Source organism: Seriola aureovittata, chromosome 17, assembly GCF_021018895.1.
Source record: "Seriola aureovittata isolate HTS-2021-v1 ecotype China chromosome 17, ASM2101889v1, whole genome shotgun sequence".
Lineage (NCBI taxonomy): Eukaryota > Metazoa > Chordata > Actinopteri > Carangiformes > Carangidae > Seriola > Seriola aureovittata.
Window position 1 is genome coordinate 18,371,567 of NC_079380.1, and position 26,106 is coordinate 18,397,672.

The 26,106-nt window shown below is 41.7% G+C and overlaps 1 protein-coding gene across 1 annotated transcript in view; it reads left to right on the forward strand.

Annotated features, from left to right (window-relative positions):
* The window catches only part of LOC130184486 (uncharacterized), a 143,813-nt gene extending 120,870 nt beyond the window's left edge, over positions 1-22,943 (forward strand). The window contains exon 2 of the mRNA XM_056400419.1: positions 18,724-22,943. Within this exon, the coding sequence (XP_056256394.1) occupies positions 19,671-21,428 (1,758 nt within the window). The 5' untranslated portion in view covers positions 18,724-19,670 and the 3' untranslated portion in view covers positions 21,429-22,943. The remainder of the gene's footprint in view (positions 1-18,723) is intronic.
* Positions 22,944-26,106: the final 3,163 nt, after the last annotated feature.

Sequence of the window (26,106 nt, forward strand, 5' to 3'; positions counted from 1 at the left end):
ACCCATCCCGCCACCAAGTTCAGTGCAAATCGGTTCTGTACTTTTTGCATAATCCTGCTGACAAATAAACAGGGTGAAAACGTGACCTCCTTGGCAGAGGTGATAAAATAAAATAAAATAAAATAAAATGAAACGAGTGGACCCTCTTTAGGCTGACTAATTCATAGTCGACTCGCTATAGATATCGTAGTAAAAACATAAAAACATAAATCAACATACATAAAAGGACCAGTGCTTCATCCTGTATCCAGTTCTAAAAAAAAAGCCTTTACATTTGTGTCTTGTGTATTTTCAAGGTTTTCTGGACAATATAAAGTGTGCTGGTGTGAGCAGTCATGTCCAGACAGAGAGAAGAACGGCATCTACAGAAGAGTCATCCAGTGAAGGAGCATTACAGCCATCAGCTCTGGGTAAACTCTCACCACTTCATCTTGCAGAACAACTCATTAATAAGTTTGGGAGGAATCAGTTTGATAAAACTGTTTCCACTTGTTAGTGTGTGTGCGTGCGTGTGTGAGTGTATGTGTGTGTGGTAGGGGGATAGTGTTATATGTCATTCGTCTGTCTGTCTGGGCCGCCTCGGGTCATTACAACATCACACCGGAGGACAAGAGTGGAGTAAAACTGACAAATGAATCCGTCTATCTGAACACACACACACACACACTCACACACACCTACACTCACATACACACAGATGGGGGGGGGGACAGTCTCGTACGTCAGCGACCTGATGGAGATTTGGCGCGGGCTAACCAGCTGGAAAAGTGACCCTCTGGTTAATGGAGTGGCCGAGGGAATGAGAGGATGAGAGGGAGAGAAGTAGAAGATGAGTGAGCAAAAGTTGCAGAGGCAGAGGGAGAGAGGGAGGGTGTGTGTGTGTGTGTGTGTGTGTGTGTGTGTGTGTGTGTGAGAGAGATAGAGAGAGAGAGGGAAAGAGATAATAGTTTGACGAGACAAATGTTAAGTGTCTGGAAAAATGTTGACATTAAAGAAAAATAGAAAAAGTCAGAAGACAGAAGAAGCACAAGCGATCAGGTGATAAAGCAAGATGCAAACCATCGTCTAAACCACTTGATTTAGAGCTAAAGTGGTCAGTGACCCGGGATACCTAAATAAATTCGACTAGCGTAGGAGTTTCCAAACAAATCACTCATGATTCCTCAATCTTTTAACTTTTAACCATATCCTTTACCCACTGCTTATAAATATGGATCGCCATCTTTGTGTAATGAATTTAGTGTGTGACCAGCAGAAAGAGGGGAGGGGGAGATGACAGAATTTACAGCAGAAATTATGAGAAAATCTTTCAACAGCTGAGCATGAAATCATGTCATCTGGTCTCACTGGATAAAAAGAAGGGGGGGGGGTGATGGAGAGACGAAGGCAGGGAGGAATAGACTGACACATTAGAAAAAACATAGACTATAGATAGATGATCGTTGTCATGAGCTCAGTTTTTCTCTCCAATTAGGGAAACTAGGATTGCCTGCTCATACTACTCGGGAACACACATTGAGATAAGCTGTACATGTTGAACTGCACCAAACACATGCAGATGTCAGTACCATTAAAATGACACCCAAGCAGTAACTAGGCTCTGTTATCAAATGCCTACACCGTGTGATTGCTGTCAAGATTTCTTTTTTTTTTAATTTTCTTTTTTTATCATATTTAATTGTACAAAACTAACTCTTGTCAGCCTTTGTGTGATGTAATCTATGAGCCTGTGCCAGTGTCGTGGTTTCAGTAGGTAGCGCAGTATGAGTGAGTCTCTATAATGGCTATAATGTCTGTATATGTGGGAAGAGCATTGGTGCAACAGGAGTGAGGGGAAACAGTGGGCAAAGTAGAGAAGGGAAAGGTGAAATGTTTGTCTTGTCAGCAGCACTTCGCCTGCCATCAGCCATCAGCTCATTTCACCTTGGAGACGGAAAATACAAACAAACAAACACACACACACACACACACACACACACACACACACACACACACACACACACACACACACACACACACACACACACACACACACTTAAACAGGTCACTGTAGACAGCCACAGACTCACTGCTCTTTGATCACATAGCAAATCTGTCACTACAGGGACAAAACTCACATTTACACACAACGAAACAGCATTTGAGCAGAGAGAGGGTGAACAGAAGAAGTAGGTGAGATATATAATTTGTACAGTCGAAGATAGAAAAATACTTAGTCTTCTGTCTTTCTCTGAAGCCTGTGGTAAAAAAAACTCATACCTCTCACAGAATCCCCGTAAAGAACTCCCAGGTGTTTACCTCTGTGACCAAGGTCAGACTTTTCGATGAGCTATTCTGCCATGTGGTAGATGGTATCGACAGCAGGGGAGAAAAATAGCCTCAATATGGGCAGTGACAGTGAGTCCCCAGGGCGGCATGACGTCGGAGGGAAAACTGTGCTTCGTCTCCTGTGGAGGTAAAAGTTCTGACAAAGTCATCTTCAGACAAAGGAAATTTTAAATCAGAATCAACTACCACTTAAAGTGAAACACATAATTCTTCAGGCATAAATCTGGTGTTGCTTTTCAACATGGCCTGTATTTTTTTTTATTGAGTCTTTAAATCAAAGCAGATTGACTGAACATTGTCTTAATTCATACTTACACAGATTCCTGGTGCTGCTGTCAAACTATTGACAGTAACTGACTTGTTTCTACAGATACTTGACTCACGTGAAAGATGATTATATACTATATACTCTGGCTTCTGTACCACTTTCTTTAGTATAATATACTCTACATCACTGCAAATGATTCCCATTGTCTCATGCTGCCTTTGAGTCACATGGGAACTGTCAAAATTAGAAGCAGAGTGCGCAAAATTGCTCTAACGGAATCTTAGACTCAGAATGTAAAGATGATGCAACATAAAAACAATCACATTATTTAAAATTTTTACACAAATTATACATAAATTGGTGCATTTTGACAGGCCTGAGGACAAAAGAGGAAAAAAAATCCATATTTTTTACAGTATCTCTGCTGTTTAGAACCAAATGACCCAAAAAGTGTGGTCTACTGCCACACAAACAGCAGAGGATGTATAGTTATCCGCAGGGAACCTTTCTGGGTTCTCCCAGGAGATGCATATTATGCAGTTTTCTACTGAAATTGCAGCCACCAGGATATTGTGTGCCGCTCTTCTGGGATCAACAACCATTTGTCTAAATTCAGCTTTTGCAAAGCTATTAGGCATGAGGAAGTCCCAAACATTTTGGCATCTCTTTGCCAGGCATACACAAAACCTTGCCCCTGCACACACTCACTTTCAACTACACAAGTGATTCGGGTTGTTACATTCAATCACATGCAATATCGACAGCCACTAGCGAATATTTAAACATTGTTTTCTCCATGGCCCAATAGCAGATCAGCCCAAAGCCCCGCAGGAGCACTGATTGGTGCAGTTAGACTGTGAAGCACGACGCTTCAGCTCAGGGATTTATGATAAACAGCTGAGAGAAAAGAGAGATGATGTGAAAAGATGTAAAGGTCGTGAGAGTGGTGTTATTCCACTGTTTGAAAAACATAAAGAAAGCAACAAAGAGATATTTAGTGCAAGAATGAGAGGTAGAGAGAGAGAAGAGAGTTTAATGGACACTGAAGCAAACAAAAAGACAACCAGCTCCCAGCAGAAAAAGGAAATTCACACAGAGAGAGACTTTCCTCTGCGGGAAACTAGACAGGTCACATTTAATTTAATGTTCAGAGCATCTCAAACTTTTTCTCCATCGCCTCCAATTTTCTGCTTTCTCTTTCCCTGCGTCCTTCCTTGTCTGTATGCTTTTCGCACTCTCTGTCTACTACACAGCTACACACAGAAAGAGTGATGGAAGGAAGGACAGGAAGGCGGACGGTGCAGAGAAAAGGAAAGTCAGGGCAGACGGGAAGGAGGGAACAAGGAAAAAGGGAGTGCTACAGAGCCAGTACCATGTCTTTTGTTGGGGTGGGGGGGTGGGAGGGTGGGTACAGGACAGTGAGTATAAATAGATGGTCACTGTGAACGCAGTGTGTACCAGGCATACACCTAAATACTATTCTTACACACACATACTGCAGCAGACTGAGGTTATGGGTGAGGCACTGTACATGATGTGACCTAGTTGGTGGAAAGTAGGTTATAAAGAACACAGAGAGAGAACACACACACACACACACACACACACACACACACACACACACACACACACACACACACACACACACACACACACACACACATACACACACAGTATCAGTTGGTCCAAGGCCTGACATATGCAGGTTGGTGTGTTGTTCTCACCATGTGAACACAATATTTTTATTCCCAAAATGGGATTTTTTTTTTAGAATTGCTGACAAGTTACCTCCTAGTAGGGGAAGTAAGTAAGTAAAGGGGCTCTACTGATTTTATACATGAAATTCAGTTTGCTCCTCACAAGTAGCACTTCTCAGCCTGTAAAAACTGTTTTATTATGTCCTTTGTGAGTGTGAAGGAGCTTTCCAAAGTTTGAAAAAAATAACCCTGATGATGTCATCAGGGTTTGGGCTTGAGGATTACATTCTTAACCGAAAGGCCTGTGTTACCAACTGGAGGTGTCGGGTATTAAAGAGGCAGAGGAAGCCTAATTAAAGACAATATCCAGTTATCAATGACAATATCCCAGCACTATGGGAACTGTGCGATCCAGTGTATTGGAAGATTCACTCATGTAGAATCTGCTACTTCAATTTTGACCATTCTTTGTTAAGATCTGTCTCTTGTGGATCTCCAAACTTTCAGGAAGTGCAACACTAATTTGTTGGAGTGCCCTTTTTAAGCTGCATTAACTAATTTTTGTTCTTTTCGTTTTGTTTTTATTTGTTTGGGTTTTTTTGCCACTTGAGAGAACAAGCCGAAAACACAACATTAACGCATTATCATTTTATAAGTATAAAGTTGCCTATTGATATATCCAGCGGTTACTGAGGAACATCAGAATTCATTTCTGGCCAATGAATTATTCACTCTCATTTTAGCTCTTTTTTTGGTCTCCACCGACTCCTGGAGAAAATATGTTTTACTTTAGCTGCTAAATGCTCCTCTCTGTTTACCAGCCAGTCGGTAACCTCATCTGTCTGCTGCAGCTGGAAACAGAGTTAATGAAAGCACAGTTTGTTTTTCTGGCCCACTGATGATATAAAAGGTATTGATATTAGTGCAGCTTTAATTAATGCAGACTTGTTTTGGAAAAAGCCGAGGTGGCCCAGTCTGTGTTGAGGGACTGACACACTAATTCTAACCCTAACCCCGAATGAAAGGTTGTACAAATCTCTGGTTTGTAGAATTTTCACCAGCAATCCTGAAGATGTGCAAAAGCTAAATGCTTCCCTCTGTCCTGCAGTCTTTATCTCTCTGTGTTCCTTGTCTCTGTCTGACTGGCTGTCAGGTTGACTCGCTCCCCCTGTCCCGCTGGATGGCCTACTGTTGATTTGTCAGTCTACCTGTGCGTTTGCCTGGTGAGCCGCTTGCCTTTCGGCCTGCCAATTTGTCCGTCTAAATCGCTTTGTCTTTCACTGTTTCACCTGAAAAACTCACATGCTCACTCACACACACACACCTACACACACACACACACACACACACATAGTTGTTTTTTCTATTTAGTCTCAATCAGTCTGGTTGGACAGCCGACCTTGAAGAAGCCCTTTGATTTTGACCACGCCAGTACTTCTGCTCCGCTGGGGACTTAGATTGAGAGGGTTTTTTTTTTTTTGCCCCCCCCCCCTCCTGATGTACTGTAGTCACTCTTTCCTCCCTTACTGCAGTGTTTCCCTCCTCCTCTTCAAAGAAAAAGTGACACCAGCTGCCATCTACTGTGCAAAATGCAGTACTGCAACCGTGCACTCTCCACCCCTTCACTCCTCAGACCTGGCCAGTCAACAGTTCACGTGTTTTGGAAAATTTTGTTGACATTTCTTTTTTTTAAAAAAGCCATAAATGTAATGCACAGGGAAATCAAACAATTCAATCAATTCACACCGGTGTGCAGAAAACCACAAATAGTCTATGTGTGCATACTCCAGTCATTTGGTTGGATTAGAAAACCGGGACGCTTTGAAACTGTTAACACACAGAGAGAATCTAACCATTTAAGTGATTTGCAGATGTGACACACTGGGCCTTAAGAGCGTGTGCCCACAGACAACAGCTGCATTTGATGGCCCTTAGAAAGTGTATGACTTCCTAAGTCATTTTCTGACAGGGCATTGTCCACAGCAGGGCTATAACCCTCAGTACTCATGAATACTAATGAATATTATGATCTCTCTGCACAGACAGGTCAGAGTGGCTCAGCTGGACACCAGCATCCACCCATGAAGCCGATAGGGGAGCAGTGTCTTGCTCAAGGACACTTCAGCAGAGCAGATGTTTGCTCTCATGGGACTGACTTGAACCAAAACCCCATCGGGTGAAAACATTCCACCCTGCTGCCTGATGAAGAGGAGTGGATTGCTGCCTGCAGCAAAAGAGGAGAGATACAGCTGTTCAGTTTTGGAATGAGTTGGTTTCCAAGGTTCAAGAGTGCACTATTCTGCCAAACTCATTCTTCTTTCAGACACGTCTGTCCTTTTTCTAATTCATGAGACCACTAGTGGATTAGTGCAATTGAGAGTGCAGCCATTAGCCGTGTTGGAACAGAAGTTTTTCTGGAGCAGGTTACGTAATGTAAATTTTTTGACATTTTTTAGACATTCAATTATTTATTTTTTTATTTTATTTTTTGTCTAAAGTGGAAGAAAACCTTGTGATATGATTCCAGGTTGTGCATTCCTGTAGGAGTAACTATTTTGCGACAAATCACCTGTGATATTCTGGAATGATACAAATTACCAAGACTTTGCAAATGAATCCAAATAAATGCATCTTAGTTAGTTATGCATTACACCTTCCTTGTTCAGTAGGCAAAGGTAATGTCATTTCCAAAAAGTGAAACAACAGTCCAAGGAGGTTTGGGGGTCTAGTATTGTATCATTATGAGTGTGATGAAATGAAACATCTGTGATGGATGTGTCATGCCACACATTAAGTAGGGGATAAATACAGCGCTGCCTGTCACATAGATTTGATGTGCTGTAAAGTGACTACCTGTGTGTTAGAACTTCACTCCTTTGACCTCTGCAGCATCAAATCCTGTGTTGTGGCTAATAGATGCATGCATATCATTTACTATATCCAAACAGCTGACAAAAAGGTAAAGATTTCCATTATCCCGATGTTGTCCTGGAATACTCATCTGGTCCCAGCAGGGATATTTGCCATAATCAGCAGGATTAACTGAATTGACTGGAGAAGACGTACCCAGAGAAAACTATAGCAATCCAAATACCAGAACTGAAAAATAGAAATGTTTGCAAATGATGAAGATTTTGGGAGAGAACATATGAGCTCAAACATTCTTTATATCATTTGGGTTTTTAAAACTATAACTAATGTAATAAATAATGTGAGTAAGATCTAACCCGCACTGATCCATTATCTGTCCACAAAGGTTTTGATTTTATTCTCTCACTCCACAACTGGAAGGGTTTTCTGCTGCCTCCAGCTGCCGCAGCTCTACATCAGGATTTCCTGTGTTTATTACGTTACTGAGAAGTTATATTCGCAATGTGGAGAGATGTTGTGACACTGCACCAGCACGTCTGTGCACTCACTGAAATCATGACAAATATGTTTGCATTTCCACCTCTGTTTTTCTCTTCTGCAGAAGCAAAACCAAACTGAGTTTTGCAACAACAACAACAACAAAAAATAAAGCACAGTAGATAAAACGCACTGTACTTCCCTCAGTGATGTAACAGTACACTTAAGCAGCAGAGGAAAACATCTAAATGACTCAAATTTGGGAAGTGAAATGGAAGTGTTCTTCTTGCTTCCCCTCATTTCTTTTTTGCATTTTATTCTGCATTTATATTTCAGGTGTTTTGAAGATGCTCTTATCCGGTGAGATTTACATGAGCGAGCAAAGAAAAAGCTTGAATTTGTGCATGACTGACATGACAAGTGCAAAGTAAATGCTACTGTTTTCGCCTGTGCTTGTGCGCCTTGTGTCCCTACAATGATAACGCGTGATAGAGCAGTGCTGCTATAAGCTATGCAGGAAAAGATAAGACATTTCGGCTGGGATAAATTAGATTCAACGGAGTGCGTTTGATAAACTGAATGCTTTTAGCTTGGAGGGACTCAAAATGACAGCAAATGTGCTAATATGCTTTCAATTTTCCTTGCAAAAAAACTTGTTAAAGCAGAGATATGAAATGCTTTAGAGGCAATGACACACTTCAGATAGGACACTGCAAGGTCTTTTGGGCACTGACAGCAAAGGCCTCATTTCTGGATTTCCAGCTGGACTTTAGTATGCCTGGGAGGGATGAGCAGGACTGACCAGGAGGGCTGTGCCTCAGGATCTGCCTGAGCTGAGAGTTGACCTAAAGGCAAAGAGCACAGTAAACAGACAAAAAGGGAGGAAGTGAGACTATATAAAGGTCTGGACACCAGAGGACAGAGAGAGAAACAGGTGTTAATTTTTCAGCATGATGTGCGAAGAACTCATTCTCACTCCCTCTCTGTCAATCTCTGACTTTCTCTGGCTCTCTGAGATAAACACACACATAACACACATTCACACACTGTCCCAAATTCATTTCTGCTTTGCAGAGCAAACACGTTACACACACATCATGTCTCTGCTCACTGAAACCACTCACTGGTGCAGAAAGCCTCACTCCGACTAGTGTGTGTGTGTGTGTGTGTGTCTTTCCATCTGGCAGAACTAGAAAACAAGACTTTTTTTCCTCCTCCTTGCTGCAGTGAAACACTCCAGCACACACTAAAAAGGCTGAGGAGGCATATAAGAAAATAAGGAGCCATAATGGCCTCATGGACGTTGTGAAATGCTTGATCAACTTCACTGCAAAGACGGCGGGGCAGTTTCTACCTTCTACCTGATGCCTGAGTTAACAAACCACCTTGCTCTTCCTTTTGCTGAAGGAACCGTATAACAACCATGAAATGTTTTTGATCATGTAAAACCATTCATTACATGAGATAGAACAATCTGCTTTCACTTAAACCAGTAGCAGTTACCAGTTAAAGAACTAATTAACAATTATTAATCCAGAATTTATTCCCAAGTGATGCGGTACAGATAATTACTGAGGTCATTTTGGAGCAGTGCTTCCTAACCAGTGGTACTTGCCAGTTGCCAGAGGTTAAGTGGAAAGATTGTAGTTCGACTAATTTGAAACAAGACAAGGTCAAAACCTAGTATATGGCTGGACTGCATCTTTGCATTCTGCCTAGTGTCAGCTGGTTTCAGCCCTTTATCTGTTTGCTTCTCTTCTACTCTCTGTTTTCACTGGGGATGCTGACGTTACAAGCGGCCATTGTTCCGTATGTTTTTCGAATGTGTGCAATAGCATGTGATACGTCTTTGGCATGACCAAAATACAGAGGCTAAAAGGCAAAGCAAATGCAGAGGTTACGGACTTGAAGCGCACCTTGTGAGGTGGTCTCAGCGAACTCAGCTTCAAATGTGCTATGCTTGCAACACCGCAGGCTCTAAACATCCCCCTCATAGAGACTGTTTGCACCAATTCATTTTGAAAGAGCAATGGCCAATGGGGAAACTCCAACTCAGTCACACAGCATTCAGCTGGCCAATGGTGCAATTATGGTCACTCAGTCACACTTGCGAGTGATCATACATTTGCGAGGGCCGGCCCCGCTGTTGCGGTCCAGCCAAATAGAACTTATGATAACACAAAGTAGTGGAAGAATTGAAATAGTTAGCTAAAAGTGATGGATACATTGTTAAAACATTTGGCTTCTGATACTTCAAGTTGTGGCAGTAAATTGGAAACTTGACCAAACTGCCCTAAACATTGACAGTTGATTTGTAACCTAGAATTACATCCTCAGATGCATGCCTTGAGTCCAAGTGAATATTTGTGCCAAATTTGAAGGGATTCCCTTGAGGCGCTCTTGAGGCCTCCGGCCATGTCCGTCACCTGTGCAGAGGCACAAAAAAATGTGTTGTAACAATATTCGCTTCATTATAATTAATAGTCTTGTATTAAATGACATGCAGTTTCAAATCAATTCAAAAGGAACATTTGAAAAGTGACAGGTGGTGCGGATGAGTTCATCTGATATGGCTGTGGGGATACATCAGACAGAAGAGCAGGGGACCACTGCTTTGTGTGTGCCTGTAGGTTTCCTTACCTGGCAGTAATTGTAGTTCTGTGTTCAGTTATGTATTAAATTAACTTAAACTTACATAAAAGTAAAATAAATCAACGCATCTCTATGGTGTTGAAAGTTCACCAACATAACAGTTAAGTCGGTTTAAAATTCCACTGAGGCATCTGAATCCAATTTCAAGCGACACTTTCCTGTCAGCTCTGAGGCAACAAAGTGACAATGGACACCTGACTGAAATATCATCTCTGTACTTTTCACCTAAAAGCCTAAAGACATCAAGTGAAAACACAAACAAGTTATCAAAGTATTTTCAATTTGTACTGCAACAAAAGCAAAATTGAACATTGTCTTTAAGTCAATTTCAGCTGAGCTTGTACACATTTTAATGAAATTAGTTTTGAATTCATCAGACAAAATACTGATCAGTGGGTTGGGCTTTAATCTTCTACTATTAAAATTGCACTTCTGACTGTAAGGACTCTAATTGAACTGTTGCTAATATACAAATCAATAGTTCAGTTTTTGTCACACTCCAGGAAATATTGATAAAAGCAGGTCTTCCCAGATGTCCAGGGACTGGTCTCTAAATGAGTTTCCTGTTGGCTCGATCAGCTTTCATCACATCTGACTTTCATCTCATCACCTGTCTGTTTCAGCCCATCCGGTGTCAACACTGTGTCACACTCTGAGGCTGAGAGAAAGAGACCAGGGAGCCAGAGATTGAGTCAAATAGAGAGCGACAAGTAGCCCCAGTTTGAAAGAGCAGGAGGTTTCAAAAGTAAGGTGAAATGATGAAAAGTCAGGAGGATGAATCTGTCTTTTTGTTCGAGTGCATGGATCTCATCACCATTCAATAACCTGGAGCAGATTCAACATGTTGGCTCTACACTAAGAAGCCAAATTTAATCTAGTGTTTTTTTTTAAGATGAGAAACCCCAGATGAACGGACAGACAGAGACAGACAGACAGACAGACAGACAGACAGACAGAGACAGACAGACAGAGACAAAATACAGAATGGGCTTGAAGTCACAAAGTAACACATGCTGAAATATTAAAGTAGCCCTGAGGGCCACTGGCATGATGATGCATAGTGGAAGAAAAGTTTGTTTTAGACACACACACACACACACACACACACACACACACACACACACAACACACACACACACACACACACACACACACACACACACACACACACACACACACACTATATTTTTGAAAAAAGAGGTTAAGGACAAATGTTATGAGTCCATGTGAGACAGTTAAAGCTGTTACAGTATGGAATAGTTGTAATATTGAATCAAAATATGTACAACAATGAGAAATGATCCATCATATTTTGTTCATCCTTTTTTGTTTTAGTCTGTACTGCTGCTGTGTTTCTAAGTAATAGGCTACTGCTTATCGTCTTTGTTTTGATTCACAGGTATATGGGTAAAGCAAGGGTCATGCTTTGTTAAGTGTTAAGAATACGTATGATAAACTTAGGCGTCAGCCTACACCTTTATTTTCAGGCAGAGAACAACAGTTTTGATATTGATTTATATTTGATATAGTACTGATGTGGTATTACTTAACCACTTACATAACTTCACTGAAACGGATTAAATGACAGGTTCACTCAAAAAGGCAGGAACAATTATTTTGTCCAGAATGTACGTACGGTACAGCCTTCGTTTGTCGACATTTACAAATATTTTTGACAATATGAGAAACTTACTCATACTGTATATGCTCATAGTTACATGTACGCAGTGTTTGAATTATTTGTACTACATGTGGGGGTTCGGGTTATCCTACCTGATCCCAATCCTCCATCTGCACAGGAGCCCTGAGTCCACTGGTCCTTCAAATAGGCATGATCCCTCACTGCCTTCCCACCAGCCGACCACCACAGCCAAGTTTGAAGTGGACCGCAGTTGTAGTCTACTTGGATTAATGGTTACAAAGGATACCAATGGCAATCTGGATTCACAGCTAAAAAAAAAGAAATCATTAAAAAGTCCATTAAAACCTCTCAATCCAATCCTTAATGCATTTGCCAATGAACTGTTAAAGTGCTGCTTCTTATGAGCAGGTAATAGGGCAACACAGAAGAGTGTGTTTAGCTATGTTGTGGAGAAAAACCCAAAACACACTTAATTACACTGCGTGTTTTGAGACTGCTCACTTCAGTCTACCTTCACATTCATCAAAGTTCTTCTACATTATAAAGTCTTACTGACAGGTAGGTAGAATAAAAAACTCTGGAAGGATAAAAATGAATTTTACCTAATAAAAGTCTATGAAGTGAAACATTGTGGATAAAGTGAATATAAGTGACGATTGTTAATAGGCTAATGATTATTGCACCTCACCAAAAACAGCAAGCTTTCACACCCCCACCCCTCTCCTTCTGTCCATTTTCATCTCTTTGCACCTTTGTTTAGGCAATTAGACAATTGTGCAGGAGTGCACTTTCTACTAAGTGAGGACTTGACTCGAGTCTTGTTCTGCTTGTTCCCAGAGGTCAGACTTAGTGGAGGAAGAAAGAGAGAGAGAGAGAGAGAGAGAGAGAGAGAGAGAAAGAGAGAGAGAGATACAGATACAGAGAGTACTTGTTTGTGAGGTAAACTTGTGCCCTCCTTTCAGAGTCGCAGTCTGAAAGTGCTGGCTTGGCTGTTCTGGAGGAGGGCGGAAAAGAGTGAAGAGGCGCAGAAGGAGCAAAGGGACAGAGAACAACTTCCCCACGATGCTTAGAGAAGCACGGGTCAGTCGATTATGACCACCTCCTCCGCCCTGCCCTCGTTATTACTTCCTTTGTCTCTGCCTGACTTATTGTCTGCTTATCTTAGACACTTTTAACCCTGCTGGACTAATAACATGACATCAGCCTGAAGTTGAAGTATAGCTGGCCGAGTTCAAGCTAATCAGGTTGGGAACTATCCCCAACAAGGCCACCACAACAGCAGAAGCAAGTAATTAAAGATGGGAATAATAAATGTTCACATGTGCACAATATGTACAGTATATAGTGAAACAAAGCACGCGCACAAACACGCACGTACCTGAACACAAGCAATTACTCTCTAAGGACGAAAAAGAGCTAGACCATGCAGAACAGGGAGTTATTACCAGAAACACTTATTTAAACAAAGAGGAGGGGAATGGTGGGATGGAGAGAGGGACAGAGGGAGAGAGAGATTTTGTGAATGCAATAACGCTCTTAATGGCGAGGAGAATATTAACAGGGTGTGGAGGCAGTCTCAAGGGCATATGCAAACTCAATCCAAAATGCAACTGTAGGTGGCAAGATGTGTTCTGTGTGCCTGTGTTTGTGTGCGAGTGTCACATTTCTGTGTTATGAGTTAAGCATGATGCACATTACCGAGTATGCTGGGTCAGAGGGTAATGGATCACCTTGAAAACACTTTGTAGGCTATTTCATATTACAATGTGTTTCCATTCATAATAAGTCAATTGAAATACAACACACACCAAAGCATGAAGTGCACTGTTAATGAGCAGGTTGAAAGAAATATAACTGTGCCTTACTTAGGCAAACACATATTTTAAAGTATGTTTTGGGATCTACAACATGGTAATTTAGTTAGCACTAATTTAGTTGAGGGTTACACCGTTATATAGGACATGTACTGTCTCTTTCTGGATATTTGGAGTTGATTTCCCTACCTGCTTGGGCATCATGAAACACATCTGAGAAGTAATTTGAGTAATACATTTACCTGCACTCAGTCTATCAATGTTGACTTTTATTTTACCAGTACTTAACAGAACTTTAACCCTTAAACAAAAGCTGCTTTTCTTTGCAAAAAGTAACTGATGGTTAAACAAACGCATAGAAAATGTGCGAGATAAGACAGTTTGCCATTAATAGAAATCATCTATTTTAGACATATGTAATATTTGCCTTTTTGCGAGTTTTTGTGTGCAAGAATATCTGCGTGTGTTGAGGGAAAGCTGTATGTGCTTCGCTAGAGGATAATGGGACGCTTCCTTCCTTTTTCTATCAAAGGGAAGCTAAGACTCAGAACAGTTTTTGATTGGAAGATTAATCTTTTATCAGCGATCGCATGGGAGCCTCATTGCAGGCTCTTGATGATCAATAAATATTGATGGAGGGATCATCAATCATTTATTAAAGCCATGAGAAGTGACAGACAACACAAAACCCCTTAGAGGTTAAAAAGAAATGCCATGATATGCTGTTTCCCTACTTTCAATAGGGGGAAACTTATCGAAGCTACTGTTAGGATATTTTCCATTTGGGAAAAACAAAGGGGTGAATATGTTTCATCAGAGGATACAACAATGTCACCATTTACTGCCCATTCTTGTCTTTTTGGTCAAACTCACCTCTTCACGGCACTTCATATTTGTTTTACAAAATACGATTTGAATTTAGTAAAGATATAGCATAGCATAGCATAATCTGTATGTTTTGCTTACATGTAACATGAATGTTGGCAATATATATATTGGCAATATATATATATATATATATATATATATATATACATATATTTCAAATGCTGTGTAGAGGTTAGCCTACTGACTGGGCTTTCTTTGTATAGGATATCGCTTGCTATTAGGAGGGGGTGTTTTGTTTTTGTGTTTTGGTCAAGCCTTTTAGGTGGTATGCAGTTCTTTTAGTCATGAAATTAATAAAAAGGCCTCTCCATGTCAAGCTGCAGCTTAACGTGCAAAGCTCCGAAGCTCAGGAGATGGTGGCAGCTCCACAAAGCCAATCATTTCAAAGTTACTTATTATTACATTTGACTGGTGACCTAAAATAATTTTATGCTCTTTCACTTTGTGTTAAATTCAATTTTTTGCTTAAGACCCAAATGCTAGACTCAGACTCAGAGTCATAGTAAAAGTTCAAACAACTTACTTTTATTGCAAGATGAAATAGTGAAGGATCTTGATGGAGCCGAGTGGGCACAGTGTTCCAGTGGCTGAGCCAGGGCAAACAGGTTAGCTGGGGAGATGTTGTGTGGGGTTTCTCTATAGCACTGGGGTCAGCTGGTTGAATGTTAGGAAAACACAGCAAGCAGGGACAGCTCAGGGCATGCAGACCAAACCAGCAAACAATGGATTGGAATCTGAGACACAGGCAAAAAAGAGTATTCAACTCGTGCAAGAAGCAAAAAAATACTCAGACATAAAAACTTGGAAACTCAGAAACAGACTCAGAGGTAGTTGATGAGCTGATGATTCTCAGGTGCCCTGTTGAGTAGGTGAGTGGAGGAACCAGAGTGACACGCCCAGGCTGGAACAAACACCAACAGAAAGACAATTAAATTCCTACCTCTACTGGTCACAGATGCTCTCTAAGGCCTTCTGTTTGTGACACGTTGTCAGCACACGGCTAGTAAGACACATTCTTCCAGAGTTTTCTGTTGCTGTTCAAATATTTCAATCAATGATGGAAAATTTTTAGGTTTGTTCAAATACTGTCAGATCTGTCGGATTACTTTATACCTGTCTACACAAAACAGGAAAGGCATAGAATGAAGAGTAGTGGCTCTAAAATTGGTCCTTGAGGAACCCCACAAGTAATTTTACATTGTTTTGAGAAATGATCATCTATTGAGACAAGGAACTCTCTTGCCAAAGAGTAAGAAGGTAAACCAGTTAAAAGCAGTCCCAGACATGCCAGTGTGTTCCCTTATATTTTTTTTGGTAATCAACTGTATCAAAAGCAGCTTAGATCGAGTAGTATCAAAACTAAATGACATTAAATACTTAAACTACTATAGAACTGTTTCTGTAACAACCAGACTGAAATGTTTTAAATTTACTGTTTGAGATGAGAAAATCGTATTGTTTCTCTGAAATGTTACTTTAAAATGGGAGATTACACCCAGCTGCAGTGTGATAGATACCTGAAATGATCCACTAACATTAAAACGTCTGCATGTTTGGAGGATTAAATTATGGGGTCACACATGACCTGATAGACAATTTTTTAGTGAAATACACAAGTTACCTAGACACTTCATTACATTTCCCAACAGTCATAGGTGAGAGGATGTGTGGGACACTAGATCTCTGCTATCTTTGTCGTAGTTTAAGGGCAACAACATGTGGAAAGTTAAAAAGTAGGGCACATCTTTAGGTTGTCAGTTTTGCCACTCTTGTGGTTCTAGCATTAGAAGTGAGTTATGAAGTCATCCGTAGAGGACTGATATCATAAACTCCAGAGCCTTGTTTCAAGGTGTGGACTGGTGGTGTGGCAGTGTGGGGTATTAGTTTACATCTGTGGTGACAAATTTATCATCCTGTTGTTGTCAGCAGTATGTCACTGTCTTTACACCCCTAAGCCTGCAGCCACCCCAGGGATTTGACAGATTTGTGTGTATGAGAGAGGGACTGAGGGAGAAAGATGGGTCTTCCCACGGCAGCCTCACCTTAAATGACCTCGTATCTAAGTGATGTAATGACACATAAGATTAATGCTGTGTAGTGACGATGTGAACTCTTACCTTGTGTTTCCTTGTGCTCACACTATTGCGTACATGCAGAAACATCCAACCAAGTGTTGCATGGTTGGCAAAACCATCTGTCATGTTATAAAACCAGACATTATTTGATTAGATTTAGATCACCTTGTTGAAAAAGGATGGGGCCATTTTCAAAGTGAAATAGTGACAATCTGATACTTTATGTTTCACCAGGTTAACAAGAGGTGGAGGCGTTGTGTTGGTGGTCTGGATGCCACAAGGGGTCACAAGACCAATCTGAAGGGCTATAAAACAATTAACAGGAATCAAATACAATCCAATGTAAAAGCTCATAACAGATTATACTGTTCAGTTCTTGTTAACAACGTAAGATGTTAATTCAGCTGTATATTTATCAAAACTTGTCAGTAGCCAAGACCATTATTAATGTGTTTTCATTGAATGGCTGTTTTTAAAATTGCTGCTTTCTACAAAATCTGAGCAGAGCAAGTGGGTGTTGGGACTCAGTCATTCAATAGACCAAATGTTTCTTTGCTCCACTGGACAAAGGAATTCACACCCCACAGTTCCTCACGGTTCACACCTGGGGATGACCCTTCCCCCCATGGACCCCACTGGCCAGCCAGTGTGGGCCAGCGTGTGACATGTGACCCCCTAAGGTGTCACAAACAAAACCAGTCTTCTAGACCCCTTCTCTCTCTCTTCCCTTCTTGGCTTGCTCTGGAGAGCAGCTCCAGCCCTCTCCTCTCGGTTCTTCAAAGGGCAACAAGGCCCCAGCCCAGGTCAGCTCTGCTACCTGAGAAACTAGCTCTCTCGCCGGCCTGCAACCAGCAGCCTGCAAACACTCTTCTCCTCCACAACAGCGACCTGCTTCGGATTAACTGTGAGTGAACCAAATCCTCTTCAGAATCAGCGGCTACAACACAAGGCCAGCTGATTTTCCAAGCAACAGGAGTCGTAGCAGAGTTAGCATGGAACAGCTAACTCTGTGAGGGGAACAAAGGAGATACCAGCAAGCAACACAGCCAGACAGGACTTTATTCCACCAGGAAACCCCCCAAACTCACTGGATTTTACAAACCACTGGAAAGGACCTCTTTGCTTGTTCCAAGAATCGGGTAACGTTAACGGACTGGGCCTAACCTCTCCCAGCACAGCATAGCACAGCACAGCATAGCTAATCAGCAGAAGCCTTAACTTGTTAATGTACTTGTTGATTGATGTCTTGTTGTTGTAATGTTTGCTTAGGTTGTGGTCAGTCATACAGTTAATCGAGTACTCGTATGTTCACACACATAGCAGTACGTCTCAGTCCTAGAACCTGCATGAAGCTAACCTTCCCCCTCTAACCTGGTACCATTAGATTACATGAGCTAGGCTAACAAAGAAACTCACACCCTCCCTCTCACACACACTAGGTGGTCTCAGCGGCCATTTTAGTAGTTTCTTTGTTTACCGCCATCTTTGTAGTCTTCTTTGTTCAGGTCATGTGGTCACAGTGACCACTTTGAGTCGGCCATCTTGCCTATGTCTGTGTCCCCACAGACACACACACACACACACACACACACCCACACACACACACCTGTATATGCTAGATTAGACATTGTACTTTACTCTGCTCCATTGTAAATAAATGCCTTTTAAGTATAACTACTGGTGTCTTTAATGTTGCACAAGCGTGAATATTGCCAACCTCTACTCGGTAGAATTCCAATCCTTCAACTGTAACTTACTATTGATTTGGTAATTTGGTTATAGTTAGTAAGCTAATGATTAATCAGAGTTCCAGATTAATGGTAATAAATTGAGACTAAAACCATATTGGCTATTTTGCCTATTAGTTTAGGCTGGTGCCCCGTGAACTTTAATTCATTTTAAAGATATTATTTAATATTAATATTTTTAATATTAATATTTCCTTAATTTATGATAGCTAATAAATTGATAAACAACCGAAATCTAACACATTTGGTGTCCAGCTCATGAGGTAGAGTACTGTTAACATAATGGTGCCGCCCGTGTGAGGCCGAGTACTAATGATTTCCAGTTACTAATAGAGCTCAGACCCAACATAATGGTGCCCCGTGTGAGGCCGAGTACTGTTGGCAAATATTCATAATTGTGCAATATTAAATTCATAATTTGGCCAAAACCGCAAAGGTTGAAAACATTTTTTTTAGTCCACCACAGGAGTAAACGTCCAGGTGTACTTACAAACAAGTGCACTGTGGTGAGAATTGGTTTACTAATTTTACCTGAAGTAATATTAGACGTCCTCCAGTTATTAATAGCTAACACTTAAGCCTTAGTATCAAGAGCCTGCTATTGTTGCTAACAATTCCAGTTGAGTTTATTCTGTAGGAAATGTAAGAACCTCAGTTCAGCATTTGAATACCACGTGTTCAATGCTATCTAGTAAAGCTGTCAGAATTGCTGCTCCCTTTAACATTAAACACTGTGTGCCGACAGCCCTGTGTAACACAGAGAGCTTATACCTGGCTGTTACTGCCAAGCATTTCAGCCTGAGTAAGAAATAGAGCCTGAGATAGAGCCACAGCGTGCTACCAGCCCTGTGAAACCCAAGTTCTGCACCTAGCTGTTACTGCCTTGCATTACAGCCTGAGTCAACTTGAAGAGATAATCTTTGGACTGTTACTGCCTTGCATCTCAGTCATTGCTTTTTGAAACATTTCTTAAGCAGACAGTAAACCTGCACTTGCCTTTACTGTCCTTAATCTTTATGCCCACTAGTGTAGCTGCCCCTCCTCCAAAGGAAGCTACCCCCCATAGTGTAGGCCACTGCATTGTTTAGTTAGGCTAGTGTACCACCAAACTACACTACAAGGTGTCTGCCAGCGCAACACCGCAGCCAACTATATTGCCTTCTTGTTTTGTGAAAAACTTGTTTAACCTCCCTCTTTCCCAGACACAACAATGGAGAACTCCTGTGTAGAGCAGTTTATTTCTTCCCTAGCACAGAGCCTGAAGCCTGGCTACCTAGAATTTATCAGCAAGTTAAATTCCAGTGAGTGCAGTAAAGAAATAGACTTGCTACTCAGTGACAAAGGTGATGCTCAGACTGCATCCAAAGGCCCATTGTTAAGATGTGTACTGTTGAACTTCCACAGGCAAACCAGCATTTCACTTCAGAGCCAAGCAGCCCTAGAGGAGGAGGTAAAATCGCTTAGAGCTCAAAATGCTTTTCTCCTCCAAGAAGTTAAGGAAGCTAACAAGAAAGCCATGCGCTACTTAGGAGACCTGCATGCAGCAGAGGTAGACCTCTGTTCACACAAGGAAGAATTGTTAAGGGTTAAATCAGAATGCTTTGCTCCACCACGATCGGTCAGTGCTTGTGATTCTGGTTTCTCTGCTTCACACTCTTCCCTTAATGACAGGTTAACTCCGCCTCCACTCAGAGGATGGGGCAAATTCCCAACTGACCCTAAGTCCTGGGAAATGAAGTCAGCTCCTCAACCTCCACTGAGAGACAGAGGTTACACCCACCTGACTTCCCATCTTCCTGAAACTGACAATGAAGAGACAGGTAGTTTATCCGGTAGAGGATATTCATGTTCCCATCAGCCACTGATGCATAACAGTTTCACCTGTGCTCACCCCTCCAACAGAAGGACCAAAACTTTTCCGGACTGTTCAGCCTCCTCTCTGCACCTCCATGAGAGTGATGACTGCTGTTCAGCTCCTTCCTCTAGTCCAGCTAGCATAGTCTCGCCTTCATCAGTAGGGACCTCACAGTGCCCCCGCCTCGAAGCGCTTGAGTTATTAGCAAAGGACATTGAACATTTTGATCCAGACAGCTCTGATCAACATATTGAAAACTACTTTAAGGAGTTAGATCACAACTTAATTGATTTGCCCCATGCAACCCAAAGGGAGAAAACTAAACTTGTGTGGAAGACCAGCTCAAAAGCAGTCCACAAGTTTATGCAATCACTGCCTCCCAGTGTCAGAGATGACTACAAAGAGCTCTGTCAAGCACTGACAGAAGAATTCTCTCCTGCTGCAGATGAGATAGAATCTTTGGTTGCAGCTTCTCAAATCAAACACTCCCGCCATGAACATCCCAATGACTTTTACCAACGTTTGAGGCATGCATATTTTCAGGGTAGGAACACACCAGGCTTAGAGCAGAACTCCACCTTCAAGTCTTTGTTCCTACGAAACCTCCATCCCTGTGTACGCACTCATGTTACACTGATGACGCATCAAGGTAAGCCCACCATGCAGGAAATAAAGAAAATGACAAAAATGGCTTGGGAAACCATGGTCAATTCCAAGGCAAGGGGGAAAACAACTGAGCCTAGCAACTCAAACACCTTAGCGTCACACAGACATGTAACCTCAAAAGATCACCCTCAGAACAGATCGAAGGGGGGTGACAAAAGGCCACATATGGGTGCTGAGCGTAACCGCCACGCCCACCAAGTGCGTAGAGATAGGCACTCCCACAACAGGAGCAGGAGACGGCCTTACGCAGAAATTCTGGCTCAGACACAGGACCAGTCAACACATGGATCAGACAATGACCACGTCATCTCTGACCATGTTAATTCAGACAGTGACAATGCCTCTGAATGTTCTTCCTTCAGCTACTCAAAGTGCTACAGCTTTGTGCCACAGGTTAAAGAAAACTTAAAGCACCGGCGCTCCAGAGTTCGCCGCACTGAGTACTGACAGTAAGTAGGCTCAGGGTACCCTACACTCTTCCAGATGGACACAATGGGTTTGTCAGCAGCAGCAGCAGCAGCAAACTAAATTCTGAATCAAGTCAGATACAAGTTTAGGACACTGCATATACATGGCACACTCACCCAGACACTCCAAATCTTGTCATTCTAGGTGCCACCCTCTATATCTCACCATAACAAACTAACATCACTGACTTTCCTGTCCTCACTAACACCATGAGTAACTAGGAAACATGTTAGTTGTTTTACACTATTTGATCATTGTGGTTATTTTCTGAAGTGTGCTTTGTAACCTGATTGTTCTTGCTTAGCCAAGATAGATAGTGTTGACAAATGCCCGGATGTTACCCGTTGAATGAACTGACAAATGGACTATACATTGTGCTCTCAGGATGACACGTCAGGTGGCATCCTGACAACAAAGGGGGGACTGTTGGGACTCAGTCATTCAATAGACCAAATGTTTCTTTGCTCCACTGGACAAAGGAATTCACACCCCACAGTTCCTCACGGTTCACACCTGGGGATGACCCTTCCCCCCATGGACCCCACTGGCCAGCCAGTGTGGGCCAGCGTGTGACATGTGACCCCCTAAGGTGTCACAAACAAAACCAGTCTTCTAGACCCCTTCTCTCTCTCTTCCCTTCTTGGCTTGCTCTGGAGAGCAGCTCCAGCCCTCTCCTCTCGGTTCTTCAAAGGGCAACAAGGCCCCAGCCCAGGTCAGCTCTGCTACCTGAGAAACTAGCTCTCTCGCCGGCCTGCAACCAGCAGCCTGCAAACACTCTTCTCCTCCACAACAGCGACCTGCTTCGGATTAACTGTGAGTGAACCAAATCCTCTTCAGAATCAGCGGCTACAACACAAGGCCAGCTGATTTTCCAAGCAACAGGAGTCGTAGCAGAGTTAGCATGGAACAGCTAACTCTGTGAGGGGAACAAAGGAGATACCAGCAAGCAACACAGCCAGACAGGACTTTATTCCACCAGGAAACCCCCCAAACTCACTGGATTTTACAAACCACTGGAAAGGACCTCTTTGCTTGTTCCAAGAATCGGGTAACGTTAACGGACTGGGCCTAACCTCTCCCAGCACAGCATAGCACAGCACAGCATAGCTAATCAGCAGAAGCCTTAACTTGTTAATGTACTTGTTGATTGATGTCTTGTTGTTGTAATGTTTGCTTAGGTTGTGGTCAGTCATACAGTTAATCGAGTACTCGTATGTTCACACACATAGCAGTACGTCTCAGTCCTAGAACCTGCATGAAGCTAACCTTCCCCCTCTAACCTGGTACCATTAGATTACATGAGCTAGGCTAACAAAGAAACTCACACCCTCCCTCTCACACACACTAGGTGGTCTCAGCGGCCATTTTAGTAGTTTCTTTGTTTACCGCCATCTTTGTAGTCTTCTTTGTTCAGGTCATGTGGTCACAGTGACCACTTTGAGTCGGCCATCTTGCCTATGTCTGTGTCCCCACAGACACACACACACACACACACACACACCCACACACACACACCTGTATATGCTAGATTAGACATTGTACTTTACTCTGCTCCATTGTAAATAAATGCCTTTTAAGTATAACTACTGGTGTCTTTAATGTTGCACAAGCGTGAATATTGCCAACCTCTACTCGGTAGAATTCCAATCCTTCAACTGTAACTTACTATTGATTTGGTAATTTGGTTATAGTTAGTAAGCTAATGATTAATCAGAGTTCCAGATTAATGGTAATAAATTGAGACTAAAACCATATTGGCTATTTTGCCTATTAGTTTAGGCTGGTGCCCCGTGAACTTTAATTCATTTTAAAGATATTATTTAATATTAATATTTTTAATATTAATATTTCCTTAATTTATGATAGCTAATAAATTGATAAACAACCGAAATCTAACACATTTGGTGTCCAGCTCATGAGGTAGAGTACTGTTAACATAATGGTGCCGCCCGTGTGAGGCCGAGTACTAATGATTTCCAGTTACTAATAGAGCTCAGACCCAACATGGGGTATGATTAAAGCTAGAAAAAGATTGTTGCACATCAATTGAAATTTTATTGTGAGGTCCCAAAATCATGCTGATTGTATTCCATAGTCACCAAATTCAACAAATTCCACCTTCACTGAAGGTGGTCATGGGATACGGTCAAAAACTCTAGAAAGAGAATCTTGAGTTTACAATATTTTGCTATAGATAGGTTTATTGGCAAGGTCATTATTTGTGGTGATGTCATACTGGACTGCATCATATTGAGAGGTGTTTCTAATGTTTTGTCCATGAATTTATGGCTGAGCTGTTGCATTGGATTGCATTAGATTGTACATGTTTACCTATTAAACCAGCCACTGGGTGGCGTTCTGCTACACACTAGACAATTACTTTATTTTTTCTGACTTTAATCTAATCTTTGATTTTTCTTGCGAGTTACTGGATAATTTTCAATTCAACCAAAACAAGATATAACAATTGCTGTTCTGTAAAACTGGTTGACATTTGCAACATACTGTTTCAAAGGGCTCACAAGTCGAAAAGATTGACTTGTGTGAAGTGCTACTCACATTAGTGGAAGTCTTTCTAAAAATCAAACTTAAGTGCATCTTACATATGATGCAAGTTTTTATGATTTTGGAGAGTGATGATCGTTAACTCTTATCCCATGTGAACTAGGCTTCACCACTGAAGTTCCATCTTGACACAGAAAGGTAGTCCTGTCTAGATGAGAGCGCCTCCACAATGTCTGAGCTCAGCTGTACACAAGCACCAGCATTTCTAACCAGATGTAGAATTTCCGAGTGAATCATCTTGTGTTTGTGTATGTGTGTGTCTCTATCCATTTACTGTATGTCTCTCTCAGCCTGAGGTAGAGTAGGAGAAATGACAGTTTGGTTTGAAAATGAAATCAGTTTACTGTTGCCGTCGACAGTTGAGCTTATTCTGCATAATGGTCTAGAAATAGTTCACTATGAGCAATTTCAGTGGAGACAGAGAGCCTGGCAGGTCTACTCAATAAGCACTCAGTCTACAGTATAGTGACACATCTTGCACAGTGAAAATAGGGAGTTAATGAAACCACTCACGCAGAGAGAGAGGGAGAGTGATTCACACATTGCTGATAAATGTAATTGTAGGGAAGAGTTCAATTGCTGCCTCTAAAATATGTGATTTCGACAATGGCCTTCAACACTTACGGCCGTATTACACTTGACAAGTTATTAACACCCACCCTGTCCTCTCTGTCTGCATCTCTGCCTTTTTTCCTCTCTCCCTCTTTTTTATCTGCCCTGCCCTTTCTCTCACTGATATCCCACACCTGCCATTAGTCCATTAGATTGAATGTAATTTACTCCAAAAACTGTTAATTAAGTCTGCTTAGCTACTTGTTACAAAAAGTGCTGGTTGAGTGTCCAGCCGTTTTTTAAATCAGCATTTAGTGAGCAATTAATTTAGAGCAAAATGTATCATTCTTTTATTTTTGGTCATGGATTGATAGATAGATGGATAGATATAGAGAGACAGACAGACCACTGACCTTGGCAATCAAAGGGACAGACAGAGGAAAACAAATAGCCAGCCTCTCTGTCTGTCTCTCTGCCTTCGTCCCACCATGTTCACCCTTGTCTCGCTCGGTTGTCCTGGTGATTAATAGAGACCTTAGGTCCACAGTGGTGTCCAAAAGTGGTGATTAGAGGTGATTGCACCTGTCAAACACACACACATACACACACCCACACACACACATACACACACACAAAACCGACAAGGGAGACAGAGGTGACCTGAACATGGGCTCTGCCATATGTCTTCTCAGATAAACACAGAGGCTCAGGTCGTCAATCGAGCATTGACAGCAGTCACACTGAGGGGTCAGTGTCACAGTGACACAGAGCAGCTGTGCAAACTTTGCAGCAGGACTCCCTGGTCCAATCACAGTGTTTTGCCAGCAAACCCTGACACTGACCAAGCAAGTTCAGAGGTTCAATCTCATAGTCCTCAACTTTTTAGCCTGATTATCATCTTATTCTGGGGTTTCTGTGGTGCCATGGGGTGTGGAAATTTCTCAAGTGAAGTTTAGCTAAACTGAATTTTGAGTGTCTTCATTTAACACCAATAATATGTTCTCTTCCACATAGGCTGTCATTAGAGAGACATTAGAAAATACTTTTATCAGAGATGGAGGACTTTTAATTGCTTCCTTAGGAGTTGCCTCGCTGCTGAAAGATTAAAATGTGTAAAATAAACCAAAAAATATTTGTTATGTTATGAGAGCCAGTTTTGATTGTATCAGCATTGTTTCTGAGCAAACATGATTTGCCATTTTGGCATGGTGGACTGGTCTAAACACTACAATACCCATGAGCCTTAGGCACTTTGCAGCCTTTCCCCATGCAGATCAACCTGAATGGCACCGCTGGAGCTGGTGGGACCCAGAGATACACAAACATGTGTCATAACATATAAAAACAGCCAAAAAATGTATTCAAAGAATAGCTCATCGTTAGTTAGCTTAGCTTAGCATAAGATCAGGAAACAGGGGAAAACAGCTAGCCTGACTGTCCAGAGCTAACAAAATACAACAATACCTCTAAAGCTCAGAAATAATACATTATATACAAAAACGATGCAAAAGCCAAAGTGTCAAACCATTCCTGCAGCATA